The sequence below is a fragment of the Bos mutus genome, chromosome 24 (assembly GCF_027580195.1).
Source record: "Bos mutus isolate GX-2022 chromosome 24, NWIPB_WYAK_1.1, whole genome shotgun sequence".
Taxonomy (NCBI): domain Eukaryota; kingdom Metazoa; phylum Chordata; class Mammalia; order Artiodactyla; family Bovidae; genus Bos; species Bos mutus.
The window spans coordinates 1,020,997-1,047,361 of record NC_091640.1 but is presented as its reverse complement, the minus strand read 5'-3'; the positions used below and the strand labels follow the sequence as shown (position 1 = coordinate 1,047,361).

Sequence of the window (26,365 nt, the reverse complement as noted above, 5' to 3'; positions counted from 1 at the left end):
CTCCAGGCAAGAATACTGGAGTGGGCTGCCAGGCAAGATCCTCCAGGGCATCTTCCCGACCCAGTGATGGAACCCACATCTCCCACATCTCCTGTGTTGGCAGTGGGGTTCTCTACCGCTGAGCCACCAGGGAAGCCCGTTATTTTCCTAGTGCTACACTGTTAGTTTTCAGACTAAAATTTGAGTTGCTTGGTCATCCTTTTAACATCCAGGAAGGCCAGTTTCTCCCCTTGCTGGTCCAGCCTGCTTCTGCCTGTTGTCTGACCTGAACTTCTTTGTTAGTTCTGGTTGTCATGTGCAGGTCCAGCTAGCTGCTGCCGTTACTGTTGATATAAAGTTGTTGCTTTCTGTTTACATGCAGGTTATGTCTCTTGCTAGTAAATGGAGTGTAAGTGCTCCATGGCCATTCAGTGGGTCACTTCTCGCCAGAATGCCGGCCACTGCAGCGCTGCCCTTGCTCCCCCTAACTAACCCGGGAGCAGTTAGGATGCAGGTGCGGGCACATCTCCCTCAAGGAGCCGTCGCCCTCTGTCCACATGGCAGATGCATTAACAGACTGCATGAAACTCACTTGACCTTGATAGCCTTCATGTTCATAGGGGGTTGAGGAGCACTGAAAACTGACCCTCTGGCTTGTGAGGGATGCCTGACTGAGGGGAGCCAGCCTTGTGTGGAGGGAGACCCCGGTGTCCCAGGTCAGCGGCCTGCACCGGAGCGGCTCAGCGTGGCTAGCTATGAGTTTTGGGGGAAGTGGCAGGAGCTGGGGGCTGAAGAAGCAGTCGAGGGTTGATCCCCCGAGGGTCTCCCATGCCGCTGATGCTGGAGCCACGTCTGGAGCCAGGGCCACGGGCCCAGCAGAGACACAGAGGCCAGTTGCTCTGATAGCTCCAAGCACGGCTGGCATAAAAGATGAGGTGGAAAGCCCGTTAGGTCTGTGGGACCCACTTCAGACTGTTGAACATCGAGGCCTCTGTAGCCTGTGGAAGGAGACAAGACACCAGACACTTCAGAGATGCTAAAAAATCTAGTTAGGGGCACAACAGCACTGAGTATTTTAAAATACTAACGTAAAGAAAAACTATAGTAGTCTGGTGCTCAGAGTTTGAGTTTCTGTACCTGACATATTGTGGGCTCGGCTCCTGACCACTGCAGCAAAGTCACACGAATTTGGGGTTTCCCAGTGCGTATAAAAGTTAGGTTTACACTACACTGCAGTCTAGTAAGTGTTCAGTAGCATTATGTCTAAAAAACAAAGTACATGCCTTCATTAGAAATACTTTATTGCTAAGAAATGCCGACCATCTGCACCTTCAGCGAGTCTTAGTAGTAACATCAGAGGTCACTGATCCCAGATCACCCTAGCAAGTCTGATAACAATAAAAAAGTTTGAAATATTGCGAGAATTTCCAAAACACGACAAAGACATGAAGTGAGCAGATGCTAGAGAAACGGCACAGACGGACTTGCCGGACACAAGGTCGCCACAGACCTCCGACTTTCCGTGTGACTGTCCAGCAGGGCTGCCCTGTTCCGGTGGAGAAGCAGGGGCCCGAGTCCCCGGCTGCGCTTTGCTGTCCGGGCCCTTGGAGGCCATGCAGAGGAGGCGAGGGGCAGCAGCAGGCGGGCCGCATGTGCCCGAGGCTCCTGTCTGCAGAGCGCTGCCCCTGTGCCGGGCCCTCCCCGCCAGCCCCAGGCCTCTGCGCGGCCTCCGCGTCCAGCCAAGCCGCAGGGCCCGGCCGCTGGAAACTGTCGCCTCTTCCAGTGTCACCCTCAGAGGCCGTCCCTCCGGGCCCTGCAGCAGGAAAGACCAAGTGGACAGAGAATTGCTGCCCATCCCCCAGACCCAGTGACACACCCGGTGCAGTCCCGGCCTCCCGGCGTGGGTGCTGCAGGAGCCCCGAACCGCCAGCTGTGGGAAAGCCACACGGCCTGTAGACGAAGTGCTGGAGGGGCGAGTGTGGCTCGACCACCCTGGGGCTGCAGTGTGAGTCTCGCCCAAGGTCCCGGAAGGGGCTCCTCCCTCCTCTGGGAGGCACGGCAGACTGAGGAGCAGGTCCTGAGCGACAGGCACAGTCGTGGACGGGACTGCCTGTCCCCCGTTCTTCTGGGAGGGCGTCCTGCCCCATCCCCTCATCCGCCCGGTCCCCTGTGGGGTGGGATCGAGAAGCACCCATAAAGGTGACCTGGGCGAGTCACTCTTTCCCCACCCTGCACCTCCACACCCGCGGGGCTCCAGCTGAGAGAGCCCTAAGACATGGACTCTGAGGAGCTGCCCCTCAGGAGCCCAGAGTCGGCAGGGGCACACTCGGGGCACTGGAGGAGCTGGCCGCCTCAGTCACCACGGCTGCAGCAGCATCCGACACACCGGTCCCGCCCAGGCTGACGTAGAGCCTCTCACTGAGGCTCTCACCTCAGCGCTTACTGCCTGCATGCTAAGTCTCTCGGTCCTGGCCGACTCTTTGCGACCCCGTGGACTGTAGCCCACCAGGCTCTTCCATCCATGGGGTTCTCCAGGCAGGAACACTGGCGGTTTTTATCGGATACTACTGTGTGTTGCACTGTGAGTACACATTACGAGCCGTAGACTAAAGGGGAGGTTAGGCGGTCTGAGAAGGCACACGTCAGGCCTGGGCTACCAGACGGGGAATGTGGAAGAAGTCAGGTCAGCACGCTAAGGGCCCCAAGAAGGGGAGCAGACAGCGCGCCCAGACAGGCACGGAAGCATCAGCGGGGAGGCAGAAACTGCGAGGAAGTCGAGGTCAGCGTAGCAGAAACCAAGAGTGCCCGCGAGAGATTACAGGAGCCAAGACGGGAGACGCGGCCGCAGACGGGACCCAGCCGCAGACGGGACCTGTGAGCGGGAAGATACGTCAGGAACTTCCAGGCCGAGAAGCCAAATGAAAGAAGAATGAAGAAGGGGGACACACAACAGGACAGAGCATCCGCGGGTGTGTGTGCCTCAGCAGGCGTGGGGCACTGTACGGGAGCAGCAGCGAGGCAGCCGGAGGGCAGCAGAGACTCAGAGGGAAACGGCTGAGGGCTTTCTCCCCTTGATGACAGACCGGGTGCCTGGGAACAACCAGGCTGGGTGAGTGCCCCAGAGCCTCGGACCCGGGCTCGGGCCTTCTAGCTGTGGCCGACCAGCCTGAGGAGTAAAGGCACAGGACGCTTCCCGCCACGCGGGATTGAGGGTCTGGGGTGGTGTTCTCGTCACTCAGGACGTTGGGGCGAGGCGGTGATGTGGCCTGGGCTGCAAGCAGGGACGGTCCTGCTGACCATGGCCCAAGGGTGGCGGGGCCTGGCTGGACGCTTCCGAGTCCAAAGCGAACACATCCAAGCAGGCCAAGTTCAGAGCGTGGGGTCTGCTCTCCTCTGCCCTCCCACAGCCCCGTTCACTGGAGACAATGCCGCAAACCACGGCAGGACCCGCAGGTGCGAGCAGTATCCCCCACCCTGTCCGCAGTCAGTGGTGGGCTTTCCCGACATGCTGTGGAGGACGGGGGTTTCCTGCCCGTCCCGCCGAGCTTGCTCTGGCTGCGGTCTGGGCGGCCTGCTGACCGTGTGGAGTCTGCGGTCACACTCAGGGGCTGAGCCCGTGGGCGGGGTTTCCTGAGCTGGCCTCCGTCAGCGTTCCTTTGTTAAGATCTTAGGTGAACATATGTATTGTTTCCTCAGCTGCTCATTCGTTTTCCGAAATTCCAGGTGTGCTTTCTGTTTAGCAGCTTTGAGGTCATTAGATCCAGTCTTGCACCTCACCTTGCCCTGCCCCTGGTGTCTGACCGACAAGCCCCCTGCCCCACCCGGCCGTCTCAAGAACAGCGGAGTCCCGAGGCCTCTGCCCGCCGGGCCAGCCACTGCTGGGCAGAGTCATCCACAGCAGAGCCTGCGTGCCGCGTGGCAGAAAGCCCCCCAGGCAGCGGGCTCTGCAGGGAGCACGCAGGCCAGGGGCTTTGCCTTTGAGCTGCTTCACCAGAGAAAGACTCAGGCCTCACCAAGCTTGTGCTTTCTCTGCTCCCGTGGCCGCGGTGTGTAATCACTTTGTTTAGGCTCTCCTCCTTTTCCCAAAGTACAGTAGCTGATGCCAGTTGAGGAAGTTTCACCACTGCTAAATAAAAACAGTGAAAGAAAGCATTTTGATAAGATCTGACCAGTCATTTCATGAACCTCATGGAAGTTTGTGTAGTTAATGAACATTCCAGCCGCAGATCTAATGATGAGAGCAGAAATATTATCATTTCTGGTTCACATCAGCCAGCCAGGGAAGCCCAGCTGTAGTCAGGGGCCAGGAGCTGCAAGCTTGGCCACACACCTCTGCTCCATGGGCTGAACGAGAAACCGTAACCAGGCGGGACTGGGACCACGTAACAGAAGTCATGCAGAAGCACCTGGCAAACCAGGAAGGCCGTTGGCTTGGAAATTGCCAAGGTCACAAGGAATCAGAATGTGATCAGTTATAAACAATTTCAACCAAAATGAAGCTGCTTTGTGTGTTAGTTACTCATGTGGAGTTAATCTTGTTAAAGTAAATTGGTTATGTGTTTTGTTTGCTTGTCTGAAGCATGTTTTTTCACGTAGGACACAGACAAGTGAGTCCGGTGCTGACGTGGCAGTGATGGTGCCTCCCCTGTCAAAATGCCAAAGTCTTTCTGAAATCTCGCTGCTCCTGGCTCCTGGCTCCAGCCCTGTCACAAAATCCCCAGCCTTTATTTTTGAGGGAGAAGCCTTGACACATCACCTGGAGATTTCCAAGGCGTTTCCTAGCTCACTGGTGCCCTTTCATGGTGCCGCCTGTCCCGTGCTCCTGGGGTTCTCCTCGCCTCAGCGATCAGCCAGGTGCCTGGGGGAGTCTGGGGGCCGGGTCCCACTGAATGGCTCTGGTTGTGAATGGCCTGCCCACCCCAGGGAGAACCTGGGGTGTATTTTGCCATAAGACTATTCTCGACCAATTACTAGAACCCTAGCTCTTTTAGTTTAGGGCAACGTCTTTTGTCATTAGGTGCACTTTTTTAACAGCGAATACGTTTACTCACATTTAAAATCAGTGCGTCCAAGTGATTGACACATTTGGTATCAGAGTTGTGACCTAGCAGTTGTCTTCCAGTGGCTGAATAAACTTGTGTCTGAGAGCTTTCGAGTGTGGAAGTCGCCTGACACAGGGCTTCCTTGTGGAAGGTTTGTTGGTGCAGAGCGCTGCTGTCGCCTGCTATGGCAGGCCCTCGCGGAGGTGGCGTGAGCACAGCCCACCGTGGGCGGTGCAGGGCCTCCTGGCTCGGGCTCGCGTGCCCCAGGGAGAAAGCCCAGTGTGGGCTGAGCGTTCTCAGGAGGAGCAGTGCTCAGCTGGTTTGCATTTAATACACGCGGTGGGAAGGATGGTGAACGCCTTGTGAAAGTTATGGCTTCTCTGAGTCCAAGTGTGTTGTCGCTTTATGATTTGTTTTCATGGCCCTGGCGCTCAGCAGCCGATTAGGCTGGTGGGATTGTTTCCACGACATTCTGCAGAAGACTTCTTTAATCCTCTTCCTCAAGCAGATAAGCTGCGCTCAGAGCACTCGCCTATAGCACCATATTATATTAATGTGTTTTACTTGTAATTTAGAGAACAAGAAGAATGCCCCGATCTGAAGGCTAAGCTGTCCCCCATGGCACTGGCACAGCTGATAATCGCGAACTAGAAAGATGTGTATATCAAATAGTTTACAAAATGAAGCCAGCTGTGTTTCCCTACATACTGAGGCTTCCTGACATGCATCATTAAACCTTATTAGCTACTTCCTTTTACAAAGATTCTTGTAGTCTTGAACATTGCATATTAACATTTTCTGCCCCTCCAACTGGAAATTATTTGCTTTATTGTAGAGTGTCAACTTGCTCTGGTTTCTGATGCGTTCTAATTGGTACTTTAGAGTATAATCATCGTGCGATACCACGCCATGCATTTCTTTATTTGGAAATTAATACAGACCTTTTCACTTTATCTGTCAATCTGGGCAACTTTTCACACAATTCCCAACTCTTGGGATTGCTTACAAGCCATTAAGTATGAAATTGTTCATAAAATGTCTTTGAAGACGTATCACAAAAATTTTAGATAGTTTAAAGTATGTTACATTTTGCTGAGATACTAGTAATAAACCTCTTAAATAGACAGTTAATAATAAAAGGGTAATTAGGAAGATGAAAAGTTTATTTAAGCATATGATGTTAGTCATTTAAAATTTTCAGTAAATCTGCTAAATTCCATTTTCCTTTCAAAAGAATGCACATCATGAGAACCATGGATTTTGACATTGATTCAAAGTCAGGTGTCAGGTGTTAGGCCAGGGCAGTACCTTTCCTCATCCTTTCCCCTTCCCGCCATCCTCTGCCTGCATCCTGCGCTGCCTTAAGAAGCGAGTACGTTTACCCATCATTAACCGCGTGGTGGGTCAGAGTAGGGACAGGTTGAGAGCAGCCCTTAGGGCCAGGGTTTCTGTATCTTTACCCGTGTTTTCTGTATCTTTACCCGTGTTTAACATAATCACAAAGAGGTGATATGCATTTCACTGGGAATTTCACGAGTTCAGTGAAACAGTGATCATAGCTTTGTTTCCAGTAAATATCTTAGACACAGATCTTGTCACGTCAGCTAATGACTCTTGATTTAAAAACACTACTGAGTGGTTTTATGTCATGATGGGTGCCAGATATCTGGAGATTGGGGTGGAGACCTTAAGTGGCCCATAAATCCCCACATATTTACACAATAACCCCAGCAGCGATGCGGGGGCAGGTGACACCGTCTGATCGCAGGCTTTGTGATGCAGTGTAGGTTCTCGCTGGGCCAAGCCGCCCGCAGAGAACCAGACATGAAACACGCTGAACTCAGCTCTACCACACACAGCACGCAGGCGTTAAGGGTTTTTCCTGCTAATCATCCTTTTTGCTTTCTAACACACTATAACTTAGAATTAACAACTTTATACTACCATGTATGGGACGGAAGTAGTCCGTAATGGAACCAGACTTCATGGAATCTCTTATATATAAAAATTGTTAACTAATGTCTAATACATTGCCTGGCACAAACCTGTAAAAATATGTTGGTTTGCCAAAGGAAGAGTTTAGATGGTGACATTTGGAATCACTGAACAAATCTCTGATTTTGTTGTAGGAACTCATCTTTATCATGACCTCTTATGAAAAAAATTTAGGTCTGGAAGTTAAAGTTTCACTGGAAATTAATGACCTTGTTTACTGATAAAATTTAACCATTCCTTTTCCCAAAATTTTATTAGGAAAATATGCAGGTGGAGGGTGTTCCCCACCTCCTACCCCCAATTCATTCACTTTAAAAAAAAAAAAAAAAAACTGTTCAGGCCGTGTCCCAGGCAAGCTCCAGGGAGTGGGATGGTCTGGTACCTGACTGCCCAGCTGTTCCCCATGCCTCCTGCTCAAGGGGGACCACCAGGGGTTGGCCGGGCACTCGCTTGTCTTGGGAAGAGGCATGTTCTGATCTGATGTGTCTTCTAAATCCCAGCCTTCCCCATCGCCTGTGGTCCCACAGTTCCAAGCCAGTAGCAGGAGTAATTCCTGCAGTGTCCCTTCTGGGTGCCAGGAAGTACTTGTTTCAGCTCTTTGCAGAGTTCAGAAGGCACTTTCACAGGAGGCGGGCCTGTGCCGGAGACCCTGGTGCGGCAGCGTGAGAAGCTCTGGCGATGTGTGCAGTCGTCTCTCAGCGAGCAATCCCAGAGCCCAGATGTTAACAGCAGTATTATTAATGTGCTTAAAGGAGAAGATTACTTTCTAATTCAGTAATATATTTTATAAATTATATTTTAGAGTGTATCTTAAGGGTGTTTCTAGAACACACACATATGCACAATGATACTTAAAATAAGGGCCTTGGCACATGCAGGAGAAAATAAAGAACTACACATGCACGTACCTCCCAGAAGAAAACTGTAAATACTATAGTCTCTTCAGTATGAAAAATCCACGAGAAAATGAAAGGTAACGACTGCCCATATTTCAGCAGATTTACAGCCCTTTCTTACTGAGTCTGTTAAAATTTTAAGATTCCTAATAAAAACCTTTCTTTAAAAATATCAGGACCATTTAGAGCTTTTATTAGAAAGAAAATCTATTTTTCATGTTTCAAGGGAAAAAAGAATTATCAAGAGTGTGGGGACTTTAAAAATCTTTGAAGAAATATAAAACAAAGTTCCTTAGCGTACCAGTGACCACACACAAAACCTGCTCTTACTGGCATTTTTCCAGACTTTTTTTTTTGTTTAAACACAGTTACTAATCCCTAAACTCATGGGTATTGTGCTTTTAGATAGTAAGAATTCAAGAGTAGGTTAATGCTATTTGTAAAATATCTGTTAAAGTAAATATTAAATTACCAAAATAAACTGCTTATTTAATTAGACTAAATTGAAATCAAATGCCTGACCTCAAATTTCACTTATATGAATGTTGAATGTTGAAGTTTCTGGTGTCAGTGGATAACTTAGGCTGTTGGCGCAATTATTTTGAATTGGTGGGTGGTCTTGGCAAAACCAGTTAAAACTGATAGCTTACTACATTGTTAAGACAAAAATAAGGTAAATACATGCAGGATCTCAGTACCACTAATATAAGCTGTTACAACTTTATTGACTTAATTTGTAGATCTGAATCTTTTTTTCTAAAAGCCTTAGCACTATACTGTTGTACTGGTTACCTACAGTATTTTGGGTGCCATATCTTAAAATATGATTCTTTATTTGCTGGAAGTTTTTCTTTAGGAAATTTCCCCCCGTATGTAGTTTATCATGTTATAGTCTATAAATTCTGTCTTTGATTCTTCATGGCAACATAGATATTTAGGGTAATTTTTTTCATTAATAAAACTAAGATAACATGTATTAAATTTACTAAATTGGCTGATTGAAGATCAAAGTTCTGCTTCATGAAAAGGCGGCTTTCAGCAGTCAGCGGGGGAAAAAAGCATCAAACTTGAGCGCCCTCTGCTGGTGAAGCTACAACATGCTGCTCCTTGGCTTTCGCTTTCTCTTCCCAGCAAAGAAATGTTACTGTACAAGCGGCGAGTAGCCGAATGGCAGCAGGAACATGGCGGCAGCGCACGCAGATCGCACTCCGCACAGTGTTCGGACGACAGTGACTCGTAAGGGGCAGTCACCTTGCGTCCCTGGCTTTTCAGTAAGCTGTGTGGGCTGTTGTAAGATAAGACCAGACTACTGTCCACTAGAAAATTGTTTTTAAATGTTAAGTGCTATAGATTTTAATGTAGGTTGTGTACATAGAGTACAAATTAAATTTACAAATACTTGCCAGACTGTTCTGCATATTTATGTTTACTCATTTTTGGTTTTAAATATGGCTTTGATGTGTCACAAGTTGAACCTATTTGAAATAATTTAATAATTATTAAAAACAAAAAATTTTACCACTTAGAATCACTATATTGCTTTAAATTTGATGACTTTTTAATATACTGGTTATGCTTTAATAAAGGCTCTACTATGACAGATGCTGTCAGATAGTAACAGGCTTGACCAAATTATTCTACAAGAATGTAGAAGTCAGTCTGAATTTGGCAAAAAAAAAAAGATCTGACGTGTGTATATGTGTATGTAACATGTTCATAGATAATGTGCCATTTTCTGACAGTTTTGACAATTATAAAATGTTGAGTGGATATGTTTTATAGCAAATGCCCAAGCCAGTATTGAAATTTCTCAAATGATCTGGAAGGTTGAATGTTTGAAAAGACAGCCTCATTCTTCATTCATGAAGCCCCCTTCAAACTCAGCAAGTAATCTGTTTGTAGGTTTTAGGAATAATTTTGCCCCTAACAACAAACATGTTTATTGTGTCTGGCTGGCAGACTGGTTTGATGGCATGTATCGCCCTGAACACGGAGCTGATCAGCACCAAGGTAGTGTCAGCTCCGAGAGGTCTCGTGTTGGGTCTCCCATTCTTTTGAGTTTCTCACAGTAATATGCAAAGCGCTATACTTCCTGGTTCAGTAGCTAAGCTTTGCATTAAGCCTTTTTTTGTTTGTTTACATGAAAAATATAGCAACCCCATTTTATTTTTGAATGTTAAATATTAAGAAATATGTGATAATGTATGCTAAGCAAGGGAAAAAAATCTTAAAGTGCTAAACATAGAATAGTCGGGCAAAATTTATTTGTAGGCAAAAATGTATAATATGAACTATTCTTTCAGTACAGACTTTTAAATGTGTATCATGTAAATATAGATTTTTGACTTTTAAAAATTAAGGTGATATAACATTAAAAATTATTGTGCTGATACTTATTTAGGGAGCTTTTAAAGCACAGATTATCGAGCCAATAGACTAGAACAGCTAAAAGAAGCACTTCTTATTTCGCAGATCACTGGGGCAGTAAATGATAATAGCCGAGTTGTCTATGGGCGGGCGGTGCCTGCATCCAGGGCAGACACTTAGGACTAAGGTGCTCTTGTCCAAACATGAATGAATAAATAAACTGGAGAAGAAGGGGGAAAGGGGCTATATGGCATCACTTTATAATTTAAAAAATACTTTAAAAATCCAAACTGGAAAAAGTTATTGCCATAACATTTAGAAGTTTACATTTAGTGTAAGAATTTCAGAAGTACATTACTGAAAATTACTTTTTTTTTTTTTTAATTTTTAAGATTCTGCCATAAGTAGAAAATATGGGACTGATTTGTTTTTAAGATATTTAAAAATATGTGCTTTTTATAGTAATTTCAGGAGGTTAAAGCAGTGATCCTGTGTCAGCTTTGTAGTCACAACCCAATTTCTGAATGATGTGGGACCGACGGGCTGATCCCAGAATAGTTTAGCTGCTAAAAGGGAAACCAAGCAACAGCAATGTCCCTGTTTCCCCTCAGTCATCTCTGTCATGTAAGGCTGTGCTTCGGCCTGTGTAGAGTTGTCTTGAGTGTATTTGCTAGTAGGTTGGAGGCTTTTCTGTTTTTCAAATTGAGATGTGTTTACAGCGAAAATACAGGACAAATTAAAATGATACTTAAGTTTTTTCAAGAGTTTAAATTGGCTTTTTGACATTTTGCACATTACTGATTTGTTATTGTAGAATACCTTCATGTAGTAGGTAAGGAAATGTGAGTTTAGAAGGAAGGTTACAGAGTTTGGATGTTCACATAACATTAATCCAGGATAATAGCACATGAAGAGCAGTTGGTGATGCTTATTAATGCCTTTCGTTTTCTCTGCTACTAAGTTTTTATAACACGAGACTTCTGCATTGATTTCTTGGGGACTTGGGGGGACTTTGAGACAGGCTGGAGAGGCGCTGCGTTGCTGAGATAAGGTGGGGTCTCATTCGTCCCCAGTGCCTTAACAAACCTGACTGATCTTTCGTTGATTAAGCAGGCTACCGTATTTACCCTTCATTGTTAGTATAAACCATTATTTTACTGAGAACCATTAGCTGTTTAAAACTTGGTACATAAATTAAAGAGGAGCTAAGTGGATTTGTGATCGCTGCCATTAGTGGCGTCTTAGATTATACAGGCAATTATTGTGCTCATTACCCCAGAGCAGCCCCTTCCCAGAGCCATTGTGGTGTCTTGGACATTATGCACAGATTTTCCCTTGGAGATTAAAATTTCCAGTAGCGTATTTAATTTTGTTATCACAGTTGTTTCAAGTAAAACAAATATTATGACAAGTGGAAGAAAAGTTGCTTTACTAATATAGGAAATTACAAAAATGTTGAAAGTTACTTCCTAGTGTACTTAATTTACCTTTTTTTGTACAGTCATAATTACTTCAACTGATCAGTAATATATGTTAGGGGTGAAAAGATTTTGAAATCGGAGTAAAAGGTACCTGGCCTGTTTAGGTGTTTTAAAAGTTTTTAAAGAAGGAAGAGATTCACATCAAAACTCAAGTTACCACCTTTATAGAATCTGTAGCTTTAGTGTTAATTAGCTTTCATGGTGAATAGTTTTTGAGTCCAGACTGCATTTTAGGCAAGTTGAAGAAACTTTCAAGGGTGTTCTAGAAAAATGAGTATAAAATTAATTGCAAATGACCTTTTAAAAAACAGTTGAAATATCTCTGTTCTCCTCGCTGTGTTTTGTTAGAATTGAGCCCCCCTCTCCAATAAGACCATACTATTGATATATACTGTAGCGTGGTGCAGTTGTGTTCCAGGAAGAAGAGTCGTAGTTGAGAAAAGGCTCCTGAAAGACGGCAGGGAACAGCCCACTGCTGAGAAGCTGTGTGTACTCTGCTGAACTTGTTACTCCGTCCTTTCAGCTGGAAGTGTTTGGAGAAGACAGCATGTCCGCCTTACAGGCACATCAGGCGGCTGACCACATGTCCTCCTCCACTGGAGGCACATTGACACTTGGAGTGAACTGTGCATCAGAGTGCAGTGGCCGCTGGTAACGTTTCCGTCCCACATGGGGCATTGTTTCAAAGGAAATTTGGTGCCCACTGCTGACCACTTCCTCCTGCCTCTTGACAGACCCTCCTTCACTGCTGCAACGCAGGGGAAAGTGTGAGGTAGTGGTTATGCATTTTGCAAGACAGTGATTCTTTATTTTATTACAAAAAAAGACCAACTCTGGAAGGCCAGATTAAATCATTCCTTTCACTTTTTAATGGGATTTGGATGAATAGGGTAAAATATGCACTTTGCATTCATTGATAGCATCTTTACGTTGAGGTAATTGAGTCTTTTCTCCCTGACTGAATGAGTAATGACTTCATCTGACCCTCCCGAGGCCTGGAACTCAGGCCGCCTTTGTCACCGCAGAGGCCCAGGCTTTGAAACATGCTCTACTTCCCTGGCTTAATTTTTCTTCATTTTAATCCAAAACCCTATTTTTCTCAATAATTCAAGCATAAACTATGTAGTAGTTGAAGTAGTGGAGATTGCAAGGTATTTGTCCTGGTCGTGCTGGTTTTTAAATGGAGTTGATAAATCAGGCGTCCAGGTCCCCACTGCCTGCTCTCATGGAGGCCCCGCCCCATGCTGCCGGAGAAGCTTCCAGAACACTGTTCAATGACTCGTCCTGGACCAGCTGGCCCCACTGCCCACTTGCCGGGGCACTGTGCTGGAAGTGACCGCCAGGAAGGCAGGGCGCCCCACCTCCAGGGAGTGCTGCATACCTGGCCAGTCCATGAGGCCCGGGAAGGGCCTCATCAGCCGCAGGCACGTGGACGTGAAGCATCGCCAGGACCCGGGGAAAGTCTCCAGAGTTCCTAGTCTGAATAGCGTGACCAGAGGAAGCCACGTGTCCCAGGCCTGGGCCTGTTGGGGTGTTGGGGGACATAGTGAGGAGCAGGGCATGGTGGAAGGGGCCAGTTGAGGGGCTGAGTCTGCAGGGTGGGGGCTTAGTGAGGGCCGGGGCCTGCTGGGGGCTGGCTCGGAGGGATGGGGTCTGCAGATCACCCTCAGCCCTCACCCCTACCCCAGGGCCCAGTGGCTCCCAGCCCACCCAGGGGACCCTGCAGTGTCTGGGTCGGGTGTGAAAGTAGGGTGCATGCACTAAACACACTTTCAGTCGTGTTGCTTCTGGGTACCTGGTGTCATTCCCGTTGCTTGTGCAACCTCTTTAAAGGCTATAAGGTGTCCACCAACAGCGATGCTGATCGTCAGTTCTAAGAGGTAACTTTGTCCGTAAGCTTGGTTAGAGAAGATTCCTCTCTTACAGGACATATCACTCGTGTTCATCTTACCTTTCCTACTGTTGTTGTTCAGTTGCTCGGTCGTCTGACTTGCGACCCCATGGACTGCAGCAGCCAGGCTTCCCTGTCCTCCATCTCCTGGAGCTCGCTCAGACTCGTGTCCATTGGGTCACTGATGCCATCCAACCATCTCATCCTCTGTCATTCCCTTCTCCTCCTGCCCTCACTCTTTCCCAGCATCAGGGTCTTTTCAAATGAGTCAGCTCTTCACATCAGGTGGCCAAAGTATTGGAGCTTCAGCCTCAGTCCTTGCAACGAACATTCAGGATTGATTTCCTTTAGGAATGATTAGTCTTCTCCAACACCACAGTTCAAAAGCATCAATTCTTTGGCATTCAGTCTTCTTTGTGGTCCAACTCTCACATCCGTACATGACCACTGGAAAAACCATAGCTTTGAGTATACAGACCTTTGGCAAAGTAATGTCTCTGCTTTTTAATACATGTAACATTTCCTGCTAGACTGACTGTTTCTCCCCAGGTGAAATCTTGTAGTTTACTCAGTTTTCATAACCTTAGCATGCATGTGTGCTCAGTCATGTCCGACTCTTTGTGACCCCATGGACTGTAGCCCACCAGGCTCCTCTGTCCATAGAATTTTCCAGGCAAGAATACTGAAGTGGGTTGCCATTCCCTTCTCCAGGGAATCTTCCAAACCCAGAGACTGAACTCACATCTCTTGCATCTCCTGGATTGGCAAGTGATTCTTTTACCACTGTACACCTTCATTTTTCATAACCTTAGAGTTTAGCAAAAAATGTAGTAGACATTTAAACTTACTTGTATAATGAATGAATTTTCTTCACTGCTGCACTTAATGGGTTTTCTGACAGAGTTTTCTTTTTAACTACAAGTGCTTTCTAACTACAAGTTCTAACATCATGAGGGTTTGTGGCAAATATTAATCAAAACAAGATATACACTAAATATGTGAGGTATGGAAAAGACTAGCCTTTTATTGGCCAGAGAAGTGATATTTGACAAGGTACTACAAAGTAAACAGTTATTAAGCAGCTTAGTAATTCTTCAAGTTTTAAATTTAAAGTGTTTATAAAGGTATTTGTCCTGGTCATGCTGGTTTTTAAATGGAGTTGATAATCAGACTCCCAAGTCCTGCTGTTGGTAGTTTTGGTAATTCATGTTTCCTTTTTTAATTTCTCTTTTTCAAAATTTGTACCAGATACAGGAGAAACTCAAATGACAGATAACCCTATAGGATTCACTTTTCTGCTAGTGTCATAAAACTTAGGAGTAAGCAGCTCTATTAACACCTGCTGGGCCCTGGCCTGAGGGTGGGGCACGCTGTCTGGGCTCCCGGCACCTCCATTAGGAGATGGGCAGCGCCAGTTTACCATGGAGGAAAGTGAGGCTTAGAGAGTGTGAAACGTTCTCCACGGCCACACGGCTAGTAAGCAGAGACTCAGATGCACGTTCTCAGCAATAAAGAAAGTGGTCCTGGTAGTGAGAACAGTAGCACCATGCCTGTAGTCTTGCTCCATGCTGGAGGCCGTGCTCCCTGTGCTGTGCGCCTCCTCCCCCCAGTTGCCCAGTCACGGACGGGAAACACGCCCATCTCGCCCAAAGCTGCGCAGCCAGCACCCAAACTGGCCTGGACACGGCGTCCTGAGGCATCTCAGCCGCAGTGTGGCGTCCCTTCTCCTCTCTGCGGCTGTAAAGCCTTTCTGCAAAGCCCCACACTGCCCTCCCCACGCCCCTCCCTGCCCGCCACACCACGTTGCACGGTGGTCTTTCAGCCATGAAACTCGGCCGGGAGGAAGACTGGGTGGAGGTTACTGGGCTGGAAAGTGAAGTTGCATGCTTCAGAAGAGCTGTGTTCTCTTAGCTTGTAGGACGGGCGGTGTTTGGATGTCTCACCTTTTCTACCTCCAAGATCCCGCACAGATCACACACAAAAATGAATGAATTCTTACTGACATAATTTTCCCATATCTTGCTTAGCTGGTAAATAATCCACAAACTGAATCTGAGTGTCGCATACCTTCCTGGGAGAACCTCCAGTGGAGGACTTCTGCAAATTAACCAGTTGTCATTGCAAGCTAACTATTCCATCTGTTGCTTTTTTTCTTAATCAAGAGAAGTTCTTTTCAGAGAGGCTCTTGGCTGAGGGGGATGACAGACAGCCGGCCTGTTCTGGCCTGGCCCGTGCGGAGGAAAAGGCACCTGTGCTCTCGCAGGAGCCGGCTGTGCGCCTGTGCGTCCCCTTCTGTCCAGCAGTAGTCAAAACGTCTTCGTTCAGAGAGAGGCTCTCAGGACTTGTGTTTTCTCAGTAGCCTCTTTCTGGAAACCTTCTGGGGACCGGGACTCATTTCCAGAAATTCTCCCTGAATCTCTAGAACACTTTTTGGGAAAAACTGTAAATGTCATAAGTTTTCCCAAGAAAATGTGTTTTATTGTAATAAAGGCTAATACAAAAGAAAGTCATCCCTACCATGTATTTAGACTTGTAAAATTAGAGACACTGTGGCTCTTTGCTAATTCTGTATTTTCTTTCAGGTTGGTCTGTTGGATCTTGAACTCAACCAGCTGACCAAAGCACTGTTTCTGGCCTTGGTTGCCCTCTCGGTTGTCATGGTGACCTTGCAGGGATTTGCAGGCCCCTGGTACCGCAGTCTCTTCCGATTTCTCCTCCTCTTCTCCTACATCATTCCCATAAGGTGAGTTTAAGGATGAGGAAAACCAGTGTCTGGTTTCATTGAATATGATGTTATTGAATGTGTTGTTCTCAGTGTGAAAGAAATGATCCACTTAGAACTAAAGAGGGAAGATAAGGGACTGACTCTAACCATGGCTGCTTCCCTTTCACTGCGGGCACTGACTCTGAGAAGTGAGCGCGTGCCTGAAACTCCCCGTTGAGAAGAAGGTGGAGGGGTCCATTCTGTTACCCTTGGCCCCAGCGCTCTCAGCACTGGAAGTCCTGAGCCCAGAATCTGCCGGTGTGAGCCCCACCCCCTGATGTGAGGCGACCCCCCACCCCCGCCCTGAACCCCAGTGGGGGCCCTGCCTCAGGACAGCCGGCCTCCAGGGGCAGAGTCTCTAGGTCTGCACTGGGGGCCTTGCCCCAGGACAGCCGGCCTCCAGGGGCAGAGTCTCTAGGTCTGCACTGGGGGCCTTGCCCCAGGACAGCCGGCCTCCAGGGGCGGAGTCTCTAGGTCTGCACTGGGGGCCCTGCCCTAGGACAGCCAGCCTCCAGGGGCGGAGTCTCTAGATCCGCATGGCCTATCTCAGGTGTTAACAAACTCCCTGTCCCGCAGCTGCCAACGGCCATCTCCTCCCGTCTCTCTTGAGCAAACACATCTTTTCTTGGGATTTCTTAGGGTTTTTTCCTTTGTTTTCATGAATCTTGTTTTTCTTCATTCTTTTGCTTTTATCAGTTCTGAAATTTTATGTGGTGTCCTTCATGACTATTTCTGTTGTACAACGAGAAAGGCTGGGTAAGAGTGCTCTTCCTTCTTTGGGGCACTTCCGTCTTTGATAGAAACTATTGAACAATATTCAGATTTTATTGCAGTTTTTTAATATGACTATGTTTAATTTCTTTCTTCTTTTCTGTAGTAAACTAATGATGTAAAGAGACTTGACATGTTTCCCCCTTATCCTCTTAATAGGAAATACTAATTATAGTCATGAAAGTTAATACATAAGTTATTTTTAAACAAAAACTAATGATCATTTTCTCACATTTCAATTTTATATATTTATAGTAAAAAAATTAGATAATACCCAATAACAAGAGAAAGAAAGAAATATTATGTATAATCTCTGTAGCTAATGATAAATTCTGTAAGACCTTTCAGATGTGGATATACTTACAGACTTAGAAGTAAGAATGTTCATACTTACCTATACATAAGTATATTAGCATTCACACATATCCTTTTTTTAAGTCTGTATATCCTTTTAAAAAGTCTGCTTATGTGGCACTGCCCTGGCAGTCCAGTGGTTAAGACTCCACACTCCACTGTGTGAGGCTTGGGTTCAATCCCTGGCGGGAAACTGAGACCCTGCATGCCACTGGTGGGGCCAAAAAAAAAAAAATCTGATTACAAAATGAGAAAGGTACAAGGCTCTGTGCAAATCTGGCTTGTTCTAGTTTTTCCATCAACAGTTTTATATTTAGATTAACATGCTTAGTCAAGCTTGGAGAGACTCGCTGGATGAAGTGTGACTGCACCTCTGTCTGTCTCTGAGATGCTCACATGCACCTCAGCGTGACACTTTTCCTCACTTTTCATAGTGTGAGGATGCAGTTATACAGGTTTAGCAGAAGGGATGACACAGTAAAATGTAAAACGTGTAGAGGACACTGATTTAGGGGCTTAACATTTGATTCAACCAAGTTTGTTTTCTCATTGCAAAGTTTCCATTAAAATATAAATAGCAATACATTTTAGTATTTACTAAATATGTTTCTGCGCTTAACGAAGAATCAATTTTAAATTAGTCTTAAAATAGTCTTTTCTCTTTTTCAAAGTACCAGTTCTGGAAAATAAAGTGCTTTTTCTTCTACTGACCTAACACTCTAAAAGGCTTTTCTGTTTGAAGAAAAGAGAGCAGTTTTATTGAAATTCTCTACAGAATTAAATTTGTTTGAGTCACCTGATACAAGTTACTTCATCTTTCAAGGAAAATAGTATAAGACTTACCTCGACTTTTGTAATCAGAAATAAATATGTGTTCCTTAAGTCGTTTGTTTCTCTCACAGCACAAAGCCAACCATCAGAATTCTTCATGGTGCGTGTGCAGTTGCCTCAGGTCAGGAACTTGCATTACATGTCTCTAGTCACTGTGTTTTCTGCATATGCTGTGAAATGCTGCGTGACAGTCTCGTTGATGATCAGAAACAAGTGTCTTAGCAATGCTGAGCCAGGGAGGCTTATGTGGGCAACAGAAGCAAGGTGATATTTGACGAGGCGACAGCGGCGTTCCTTCCAGGAAACACTGGAGTGCCTCTTGTGGGTACAGCGTCTTTGTGGAAACACTGACGTTGATGAGTGTTTGTGTGGCCTGGGAGACCATTTTCCTCTCTTTCACTCTGAGTCAAGCAGCCAAATCAGCGGGTGTGGGAAGGCTTGCCAGGGAAATGCCCACGTATTCATTCTACCAGCTGACCGCTTGGTGGGACGCCCGGTGCTCTGCCCAGAGCTCTGCTTGGTCAGCACACCAAGAAGGGAGTGTTGAAAATGTTAGCTAACACAGGCACAACATTTGCTTCAGAATTTAGAGATTAACTTTCCTGGAGTTTTATTGAAGGAAAATACTTAGATTTTTGTCAAATTATTTATAGGGCAGATACCCTTCCTGCAGCATCACAAGTTTGTGCTAACCTGCCAGCTTCATTTTCCAGGTAGAATGCTTAGGGGAAAGAGTACTTTCAACCTTACTTAGACCTCGGCATGATATTCAGTTACTTTCGGCTTGGGACATTTGCAGTCTCTCCAGACTGCAGAAGATGCTAACCTTAGAAGATTCGGTGTGTGGAAAGCATGCACTGGAGGGAAGTCCTAGGGTGTGGCTGGACAGCCTTTTGCTGAAGAAGGGAGGTTTGTGACTCTTAGATCCACTTAGCCATCTCAGCAGGAGTGAAGAATAGATGGGTTTGTCCAGCAAAGACCTGTGGAGGGGCTCTTGTCTGACGGTGTGGTCCCCCCATGACACAGACGAAAGACCCTCAGAGTTTTTGAAAATGTTGTATCAGCAGTAACACTGCCATCTTGGACTGGAAGGGACAGAGAGAACAAAATAAGAAGCCTGCCAGACTCCCAAAATTCTGTGTGGGAGAAATGGGCTGGAATTCTCCATGGCTGGAAATGGGCTGATAGAACGGCCTGGCTGCAGGCATGTGCTACATTTGCGGGGAAAGGAAGAATAGTTTTGAGGCCAGAGCTGGCACATGTCCTGCAGAGGCTGTGGAGCTTCCAGGCACAGAGAATTATTCTCAGCTCTTGAAACCTGATGGAATCTGCTTTGCTGGGAAGTTACTACAACTGCTTTGTAGTTACTTATGATGTCTGGATGTTAGTTCTTTTTCAGTTCTCTGTTCTGCTGATAATCTTTCTCAGTCTTTAACTTGAATTTTTACTCACCCAGTGGTTAAATTATAAATAAAATTGTTAATTTTACATTGTCAAATTTATAATTCTGTTTTGTTGTTGCCTTTTACTCTGTACGTTTAAGAATTCCTCCTCTACTCCAGAATGGTGAAGCTGTCTTCCTGTGTTAACTTCTAGAAGTTCATCAGTTTTCTCTTTGACCACTGAAAGTGCTTTTGTTGTTGTTTCCTATTTTGGGGGGGGCGGGGGGGGGGCGGGGGTTAATAGTGTGAAGTAGTATTTTCACATATTTTCCCACACCGGTTCTCTTAGCACCCTTTATAGAAAGCACCTCTTCCCAATGATCTAGGGTCCTCTCTGTCACATGCTAAGTATTCATATATGCACAGGTCTATTTTGGCTTCCCTGTTCTGGTCTTTTTGTCTTTTCCTGACCAAATGACAAAGTGCCTTAATTAGTAAGCCCTTATAGTAAGTTGGTATTTGATAAAAACAAGTCCTCCATGTGTTCATTGAATGCCTTTGCTCTCCTTGGTTGGGCTTCCCAGGTGGCTCTAGTGGTAAAGAATTCACCTGCTAATGCAGGAGACAGGATTTGATCCCTGGGTTGGGAAGATCCCCTGGAGAAAGAAATGGCTTCCCACTCCAGTATTCTTACCTGGAGAATTCCATGGACAGAAAAGCCTGGCGGGCTGCAGTCCACGGAGTCGCAAAGAGCTAGACACGACTGAGCGCACATGCAGGCTCTCCTTGGTCATTTACATTTAATACTAAATCTTCAAACCATGACTGTGGAATATCTCTTACCTGTGTTAGGTCTTTTCTAACATCTCAAACCTTTTAAAAACTTTCATTGAAATCTTGCATAACTTTTGTTAGAACTATTTTTAGATACTTGACATTTTTCAAATGCTGTTATAAATGCCATTTTTTGAAATAAAATGGATTTCTGTAAAAATGGTTGAATCCATCTATTTTGGTAAAATTTTATTGATTCTAATTATTAATGTGAAATCTATTCTATTTTTTTCTGTAGATAATCACCTAGTCAGTAGATAATGATAGCTTGTTTTCTTTCAGTTTTTTTGCACCCTTTCTATCTTTTCCTTGTCATTGCAGCAACGATTTCTAGCTTAATGTTAGTGATACCGGACATTCTTCTTTTGTTCCCGGTGTGAAAGGCAGAGCTTTCAACATTTCATCGTAAGGATGCTAGAAGTTTTTACAGAACCCCTTCTTTACAATATATAATAGAAGTTGTTTCTATTCCTATTTTGTTAAAAATTGTCTTTAAAACTAATTTTTTAAACATTGCTACTAAATCTTTTGAGATGATTTTTCATCTTAAGTTTTTCTTCTTCAGATATTCATTTGCCAAATTATACCAACTGACTCTCTGATGTCACACCTGCTTTGTATTATTTGGGGGGAAAAGCACAACTTGGTCATGGTATAATACTCCTTCATGCATTACTGGATTCCATTTGCTTGTCATTTTTGTGAAGTTTTTGCATTGGTTTATCTGAGTGAGATTAACTTATGCCTCCCTCTCACATCGTCTTTTGGTGTTTAGTGTCAAGATTATGCTGTTCTCTTAAAATACATCAATGAGTCTTCTCCAAAATTTTTTGTTTAAAATTGTAATTATTTATTCCTTGGACATTTACACATCAAGGAGCCCGCGTCAGCCTGAACTTTTTGTTGTGGAAGGTTGTTTGATTTCTCTACTGGTTTATTTATATTTCTTAAATACTTAAAGTTTAAGTAGTTAACTGTAGTCAGAAAACTTTATTTCAAGTTTTTAACTTCTCGAGTCAGTTTTGGAAAGTATGGTTTTCAAGAAATACATCACCTGCACCTAAATATTCAAAAATGTTTATTAAAGTTTGTTGATAATGTTTTCCTATAATCTCTTCTTAGAAGTGTGATCTGTGGTATTGATCGTCTTTATTCTCGATACTTATTTCTGCCCCTTCTCTTTTTTTTCTTGATTAGTCTTCCAGTGGTTTTGTCATCTTTAGTAGTCTTCAGGAAAACCTACTCTTGACTTTATTGATTCCCTAAGGCTATGTAATATTTTCCTATTTTAATAATGTTAACTTACTTTATTTCTTTCCTCCTACCTTCTTTGGTTTGTATTCTTCTTCTTCAGATAGATGATTAACTCACTGGTTTTCATATTTTTACCTTTTTGAATATATGCAGTTGAGGCTATACATTTCTATATAAGTACTACTTTGGCAGCATCCTAGAAGATTTCATGTGTAGTATTTTTGTGATTGTCAACTACAGATTGTTTAATCTTCACTGTGATTTCTTCTTTGACCCGTGGTTATTACAAAGTTATTTCTTAGTTTATGAGCATATTTGACTTTTCTAAACATGTCTCTGTTCATAGTTGGCTTAATTGCATTGTTGTCAGAAAACATGCCATTTGTTATTGCACATCTATGAAATATTTTGAGACTAGTTATAGGGTCCAATATTTAGTTGGTTTTTGTGGACATTCACTGTGTACTTGAAAAGAACATGAAGTCTGAATTGTTGGTCTCAGTGCTTCACAGTCTGTTAGGTCAGGATTGTTCATCTTGTTCATAAGTTTCTCTGTACCTTTTGCTTGTTTTCTCAACCTTTTCTAACGGTTACTAAGGATGGTGCCAAAATCACCCATCAGTATTGTGAATTCATCTATTTTTCCTTTGAATTCTATTTTTGGTATTATATATTTTGTGACTTTACTGTTGATGGTATCCAAGTTTAAATCATTACATATTTCTGCTGAACTATGTATTTTCTCAATAGAAAGTGACTTTCTTTATCTCTGCTAAGGCTTTTTGCATTAAATTCTACTTTGCTTTATGTTAATATAGTGATGCCAGCTGGCTTTAATTTGCTTGGCATGTCTTTTTCCATCTTTCTTTCAACTTTTCTGTGTAATTATTATTTATATGTGTCTCTTGTAAATAGCATAAAGTTTAATTTTAATCTACTCATAGTTTTTGACTATTTAGTGCATACACAATTATTGTAATACTGTTGTATTTTTAGTTTAAATCTATTATTTTATATTGTGCTTTTAATGTATAGTTCTATTCTGTATTTTTTCTCCTTTCTTACCATTTTTTTTTCAATTCCACCTTTTCTCTAGTAGTTTGTAGGTTTTATAAGAGTTTCTGTTCTTTTTAGTATGTATCCTTGAAATTTAAAACATTCCTAATTTCTCAGAGTCTAAAGGTACTAGTTTCCTTCGCACGTCATCTTACGAATGTTTAACTCTATTTGCCCTCTGACCTAATCCATATTTGTAGTTTATCCTAATTGTAGTTATTCTTAAACTGTATGAGATTACTGTTTTACACATTCCCTCTTAATTTTGGTTTATCAATGTTTTATTCTTCTTACCTTTCAGACCTTCCATGTAGAATAATTTTCCTTCTGTCAGAAATTAATTCTTCAGTTTTTGTTTAGAGAGGTTCTTTGTTGGGAACTCCAGATTTCTCCTCTTGAAAAACAGTTTCACCTGTGGATAGGTTTCTGCGTTGTCACGTCTGTCTTGCTCTCTTCTGGCTTCTGCGGCTGCTGTTTGCTGCTTTTCATTTCGGTCTTACCCCCGGCACCCTCCCAGCGTCTTTCAGGTGTGCTCTTTGTTGGTGGTGTCCTGCTCTCTGACACAGTGTGTCTAGATAGATGTCTGTTCCTGAATCTGTAGATAGGTTTCTTCCACTCATCCAAGAACATTCTCAGTTTGTCCCTAAATATACTGCCGTTGTCCTGTTCTGGGTGGGCAGAGATTCACCCGTACCCTTTGTTTCTTCTGTTTTACTTTTGTACTTTCCACCTTTTTTTGTTTCTTGCTTTATTCTGTTAATAAATAATATTCCTAATGACCTGTCTTCCAAGTCACTGATTTCATCTTTGGCTATATCTAATCAGGCATTAAACTAATTTCTAAATTTCAGTTATTGGTATTATTTTAGTTCTAAAATTTGATTTATTTATGGACTTGACTATTCCATTTTTATTTTTGCCTATTTCATGCAAATATTTTTCTCATTTTCCCTGTGTGTCCAGGCTACAGTCCACACCTGTCCCACGTGTATATCTCACACCTTCCGCAGTTTTTTTCTCTTGTATTTTTCCTCTGGCTCTTGTTCGTGGTATAATATGTTTGTGTGCTATGTGGTGTTTGTTGTTTTTGGTTTATTTGGATTTTGTTTGTTTCTTTGCAGAAAAGCTGACTATATTTGAAAAGCTAACTATATATATATTTGTAAAGCTAACTATAGGAATCATTTGAGATAAGAGATGGAAATACGTTTTTCCAAGACAAATACCCTTACTTCTAAACTGTGTACTTGTACTTACTACCTGTCTTGAAACAGTTTCATCCAAGTTCAAGATTCATGGTTACAGACTTACTCAAGAAACGTGAGCCTGACCCCATCACACATGTGGGTGCATTGGTCCAGGTTGGTCCTGAGAGCCATGGGCAAATCACCTGGTGAAAACATTGTTGAACCATCGCTTGCCATCTGTGGTGTGTCATGAAAATTTTAAAGAATCATAGAATAAAACATTTGGGGGAGGGAGAAATCAGATAAAATTGTATCTGAGCTTTTTTCCTTTAAATGACTATTTACAGGAAAAAGTTTTGATTACTTTAGATAAAGCTTGTCATTTAAATGACTTTTATTTTCTTTTGCTCAGATTAGGATCTAAAAATAAGCCTCTCTTTGGTGAAGTATGTGTGAATTATCTCAGGTAGCTTCACTCCCTGAGGAGCCTGGTGTGCCCTGCAGCTGGCTTACCTGGTCCTGATAAATGTGCAGGTTTAATTGTAACAAATTAAGTTTAAATGCAGCAGGCCGTGTCAGCGGGGGGCGGGGGGAGTGGGGGGGTTGGGGGTGGTATGCCACAGTCCACGCTGCGCACCTCACTTGTGCAGGGTCCAGGCTACCCCCTCAGACACTTCTGTGGCCATGGGGAAGAAACATGGGGAAAGAAAATGGCACTGTTAAGATGACCTCTGTGTTCTAAAATTAACCTCGTATTTTCTCACCATAGCATAAAGCAGGTTCATACATGTTCCTCTCGGTGACACTCTTGAACACGCTAGCTCGTGAAGATAGTTTATTTCATTTTTCTAATGTGTGTAACTGGAGGAGGCGTGACAACCCACTCCAGTGTTCTTGCCTGGGAAATCTCATGGACAGAGGAGCCTGGTTACAGTCCATGTGTTGCAAAGAGTCAGACAGGACTTAGTGACTGAACAGAAACAACATTATTTAGCAGTAAAGGTCATAACTGCCTCTGATTCAACTGACCATCTAGAACTGCAGCCGTTTTCCCACTTATTTGGAGTAGGTCTCTAGAAAATTTCACAGTTGCTAAATTAGTAATATAATGAGCTTAAATATGTATATGGTAGCTATTATTATAATACTCAAAATAGAAGGCTTAATAAAAATTTTTTGTTCAGAAAAAGTGTAACTATAAAGTATTGGGTTGGCAAAAAGTTCCTTCAGTTTTTAAGTAAAAGACATGTTTTTCATTTTCACCAATAATTTATTGAACAACATATTCTCCATTTTGTTCCACTACCTTCTGCCATTTTTCAGTCACTTCATAATTCCATCATTCCAAAACATTTTGTCTTTTTGAGCAAAGAACTGTTCCAGGTGCATTTTTTAGTCCTCCATGAAATGGAAATTTTTTCCATTAGGAGAATTTTGTAAAGACTGAAATCAATGGAAATCTGCAGGTGCGATGTCTGGTGAATACAGCGAATGGATCGGAACTTCCCAGCCAAGCTGTAACAGTTTTTGCCTGGTCAGCAAAAAAGCTTGAGGTCCTGCGTTATCCTGATGGAAGCCATTGTATTTTCTGCTAATTCCCCAGGCTTGTCGTCAAGCACTGCTTTCAGTTGGTCTGATTGGGAGCAGTACTTGTTGGAGTTAATGGTTTGGTTTTCCAGAATGAGTTCGTAATAGAGGACTCCCTTCCAATCCCACCATTTACACAACATCACCTTTGGATGAAGACCAGCCTTTGGTGTGGTTGGTGGTGGTTCATTTCCCTTGCCCCATGATCTCTTCCATTCCACATTCTTGTATAGTATCCACTTTTCGTTTCCTGTCACAATTCGTTTTAAAAACAGAACATTTCATTACGTTTCAGTAAAGAATTACATGTGGAAATACCATCAAGAAGGTTTTTTTCACTTCACATGTGTGAAACCCAAATATCAAAATGATTAACATACCAAGCTGGTACACATGGTTTTCAACACTTGATTTGAAAACTTGATTTTGAGTATGTTGGCTGTGTCCCATGTGGTATAACATTGATTATTCTCAGTTCATGTCTCGATTTGATTGCTATCAATGTCAGCCGGTCTACCCAACTGCGGAGCATCGTCCAGCGAGAAATCTCCAGCATGAAGCTTCACAAACCACTTGTGATATATTTGATCAGTCACAGCAATTTCTCCATAAACTGCACAAAACTTGTTTGTGTTTCAGTTGTGTTTTTTCTTCTCTTGAACTAATAAAGCATAATATGCCAAAAATGTTGCTT

The 26,365-nt window shown here is 43.8% G+C and overlaps 1 protein-coding gene across 1 annotated transcript in view; it reads left to right on the top strand.

Moving 5' to 3' along the window:
- ATP9B (ATPase phospholipid transporting 9B (putative)) overlaps nt 1-26,365 on the top strand; it is a 151,670-nt gene that overhangs the window by 89,306 nt on the left and 35,999 nt on the right. The window contains exon 12 of the mRNA XM_070361953.1: nt 16,234-16,394. Coding sequence (XP_070218054.1) covers nt 16,234-16,394 — 161 coding nt within the window. The remainder of the gene's footprint in view (nt 1-16,233; nt 16,395-26,365) is intronic.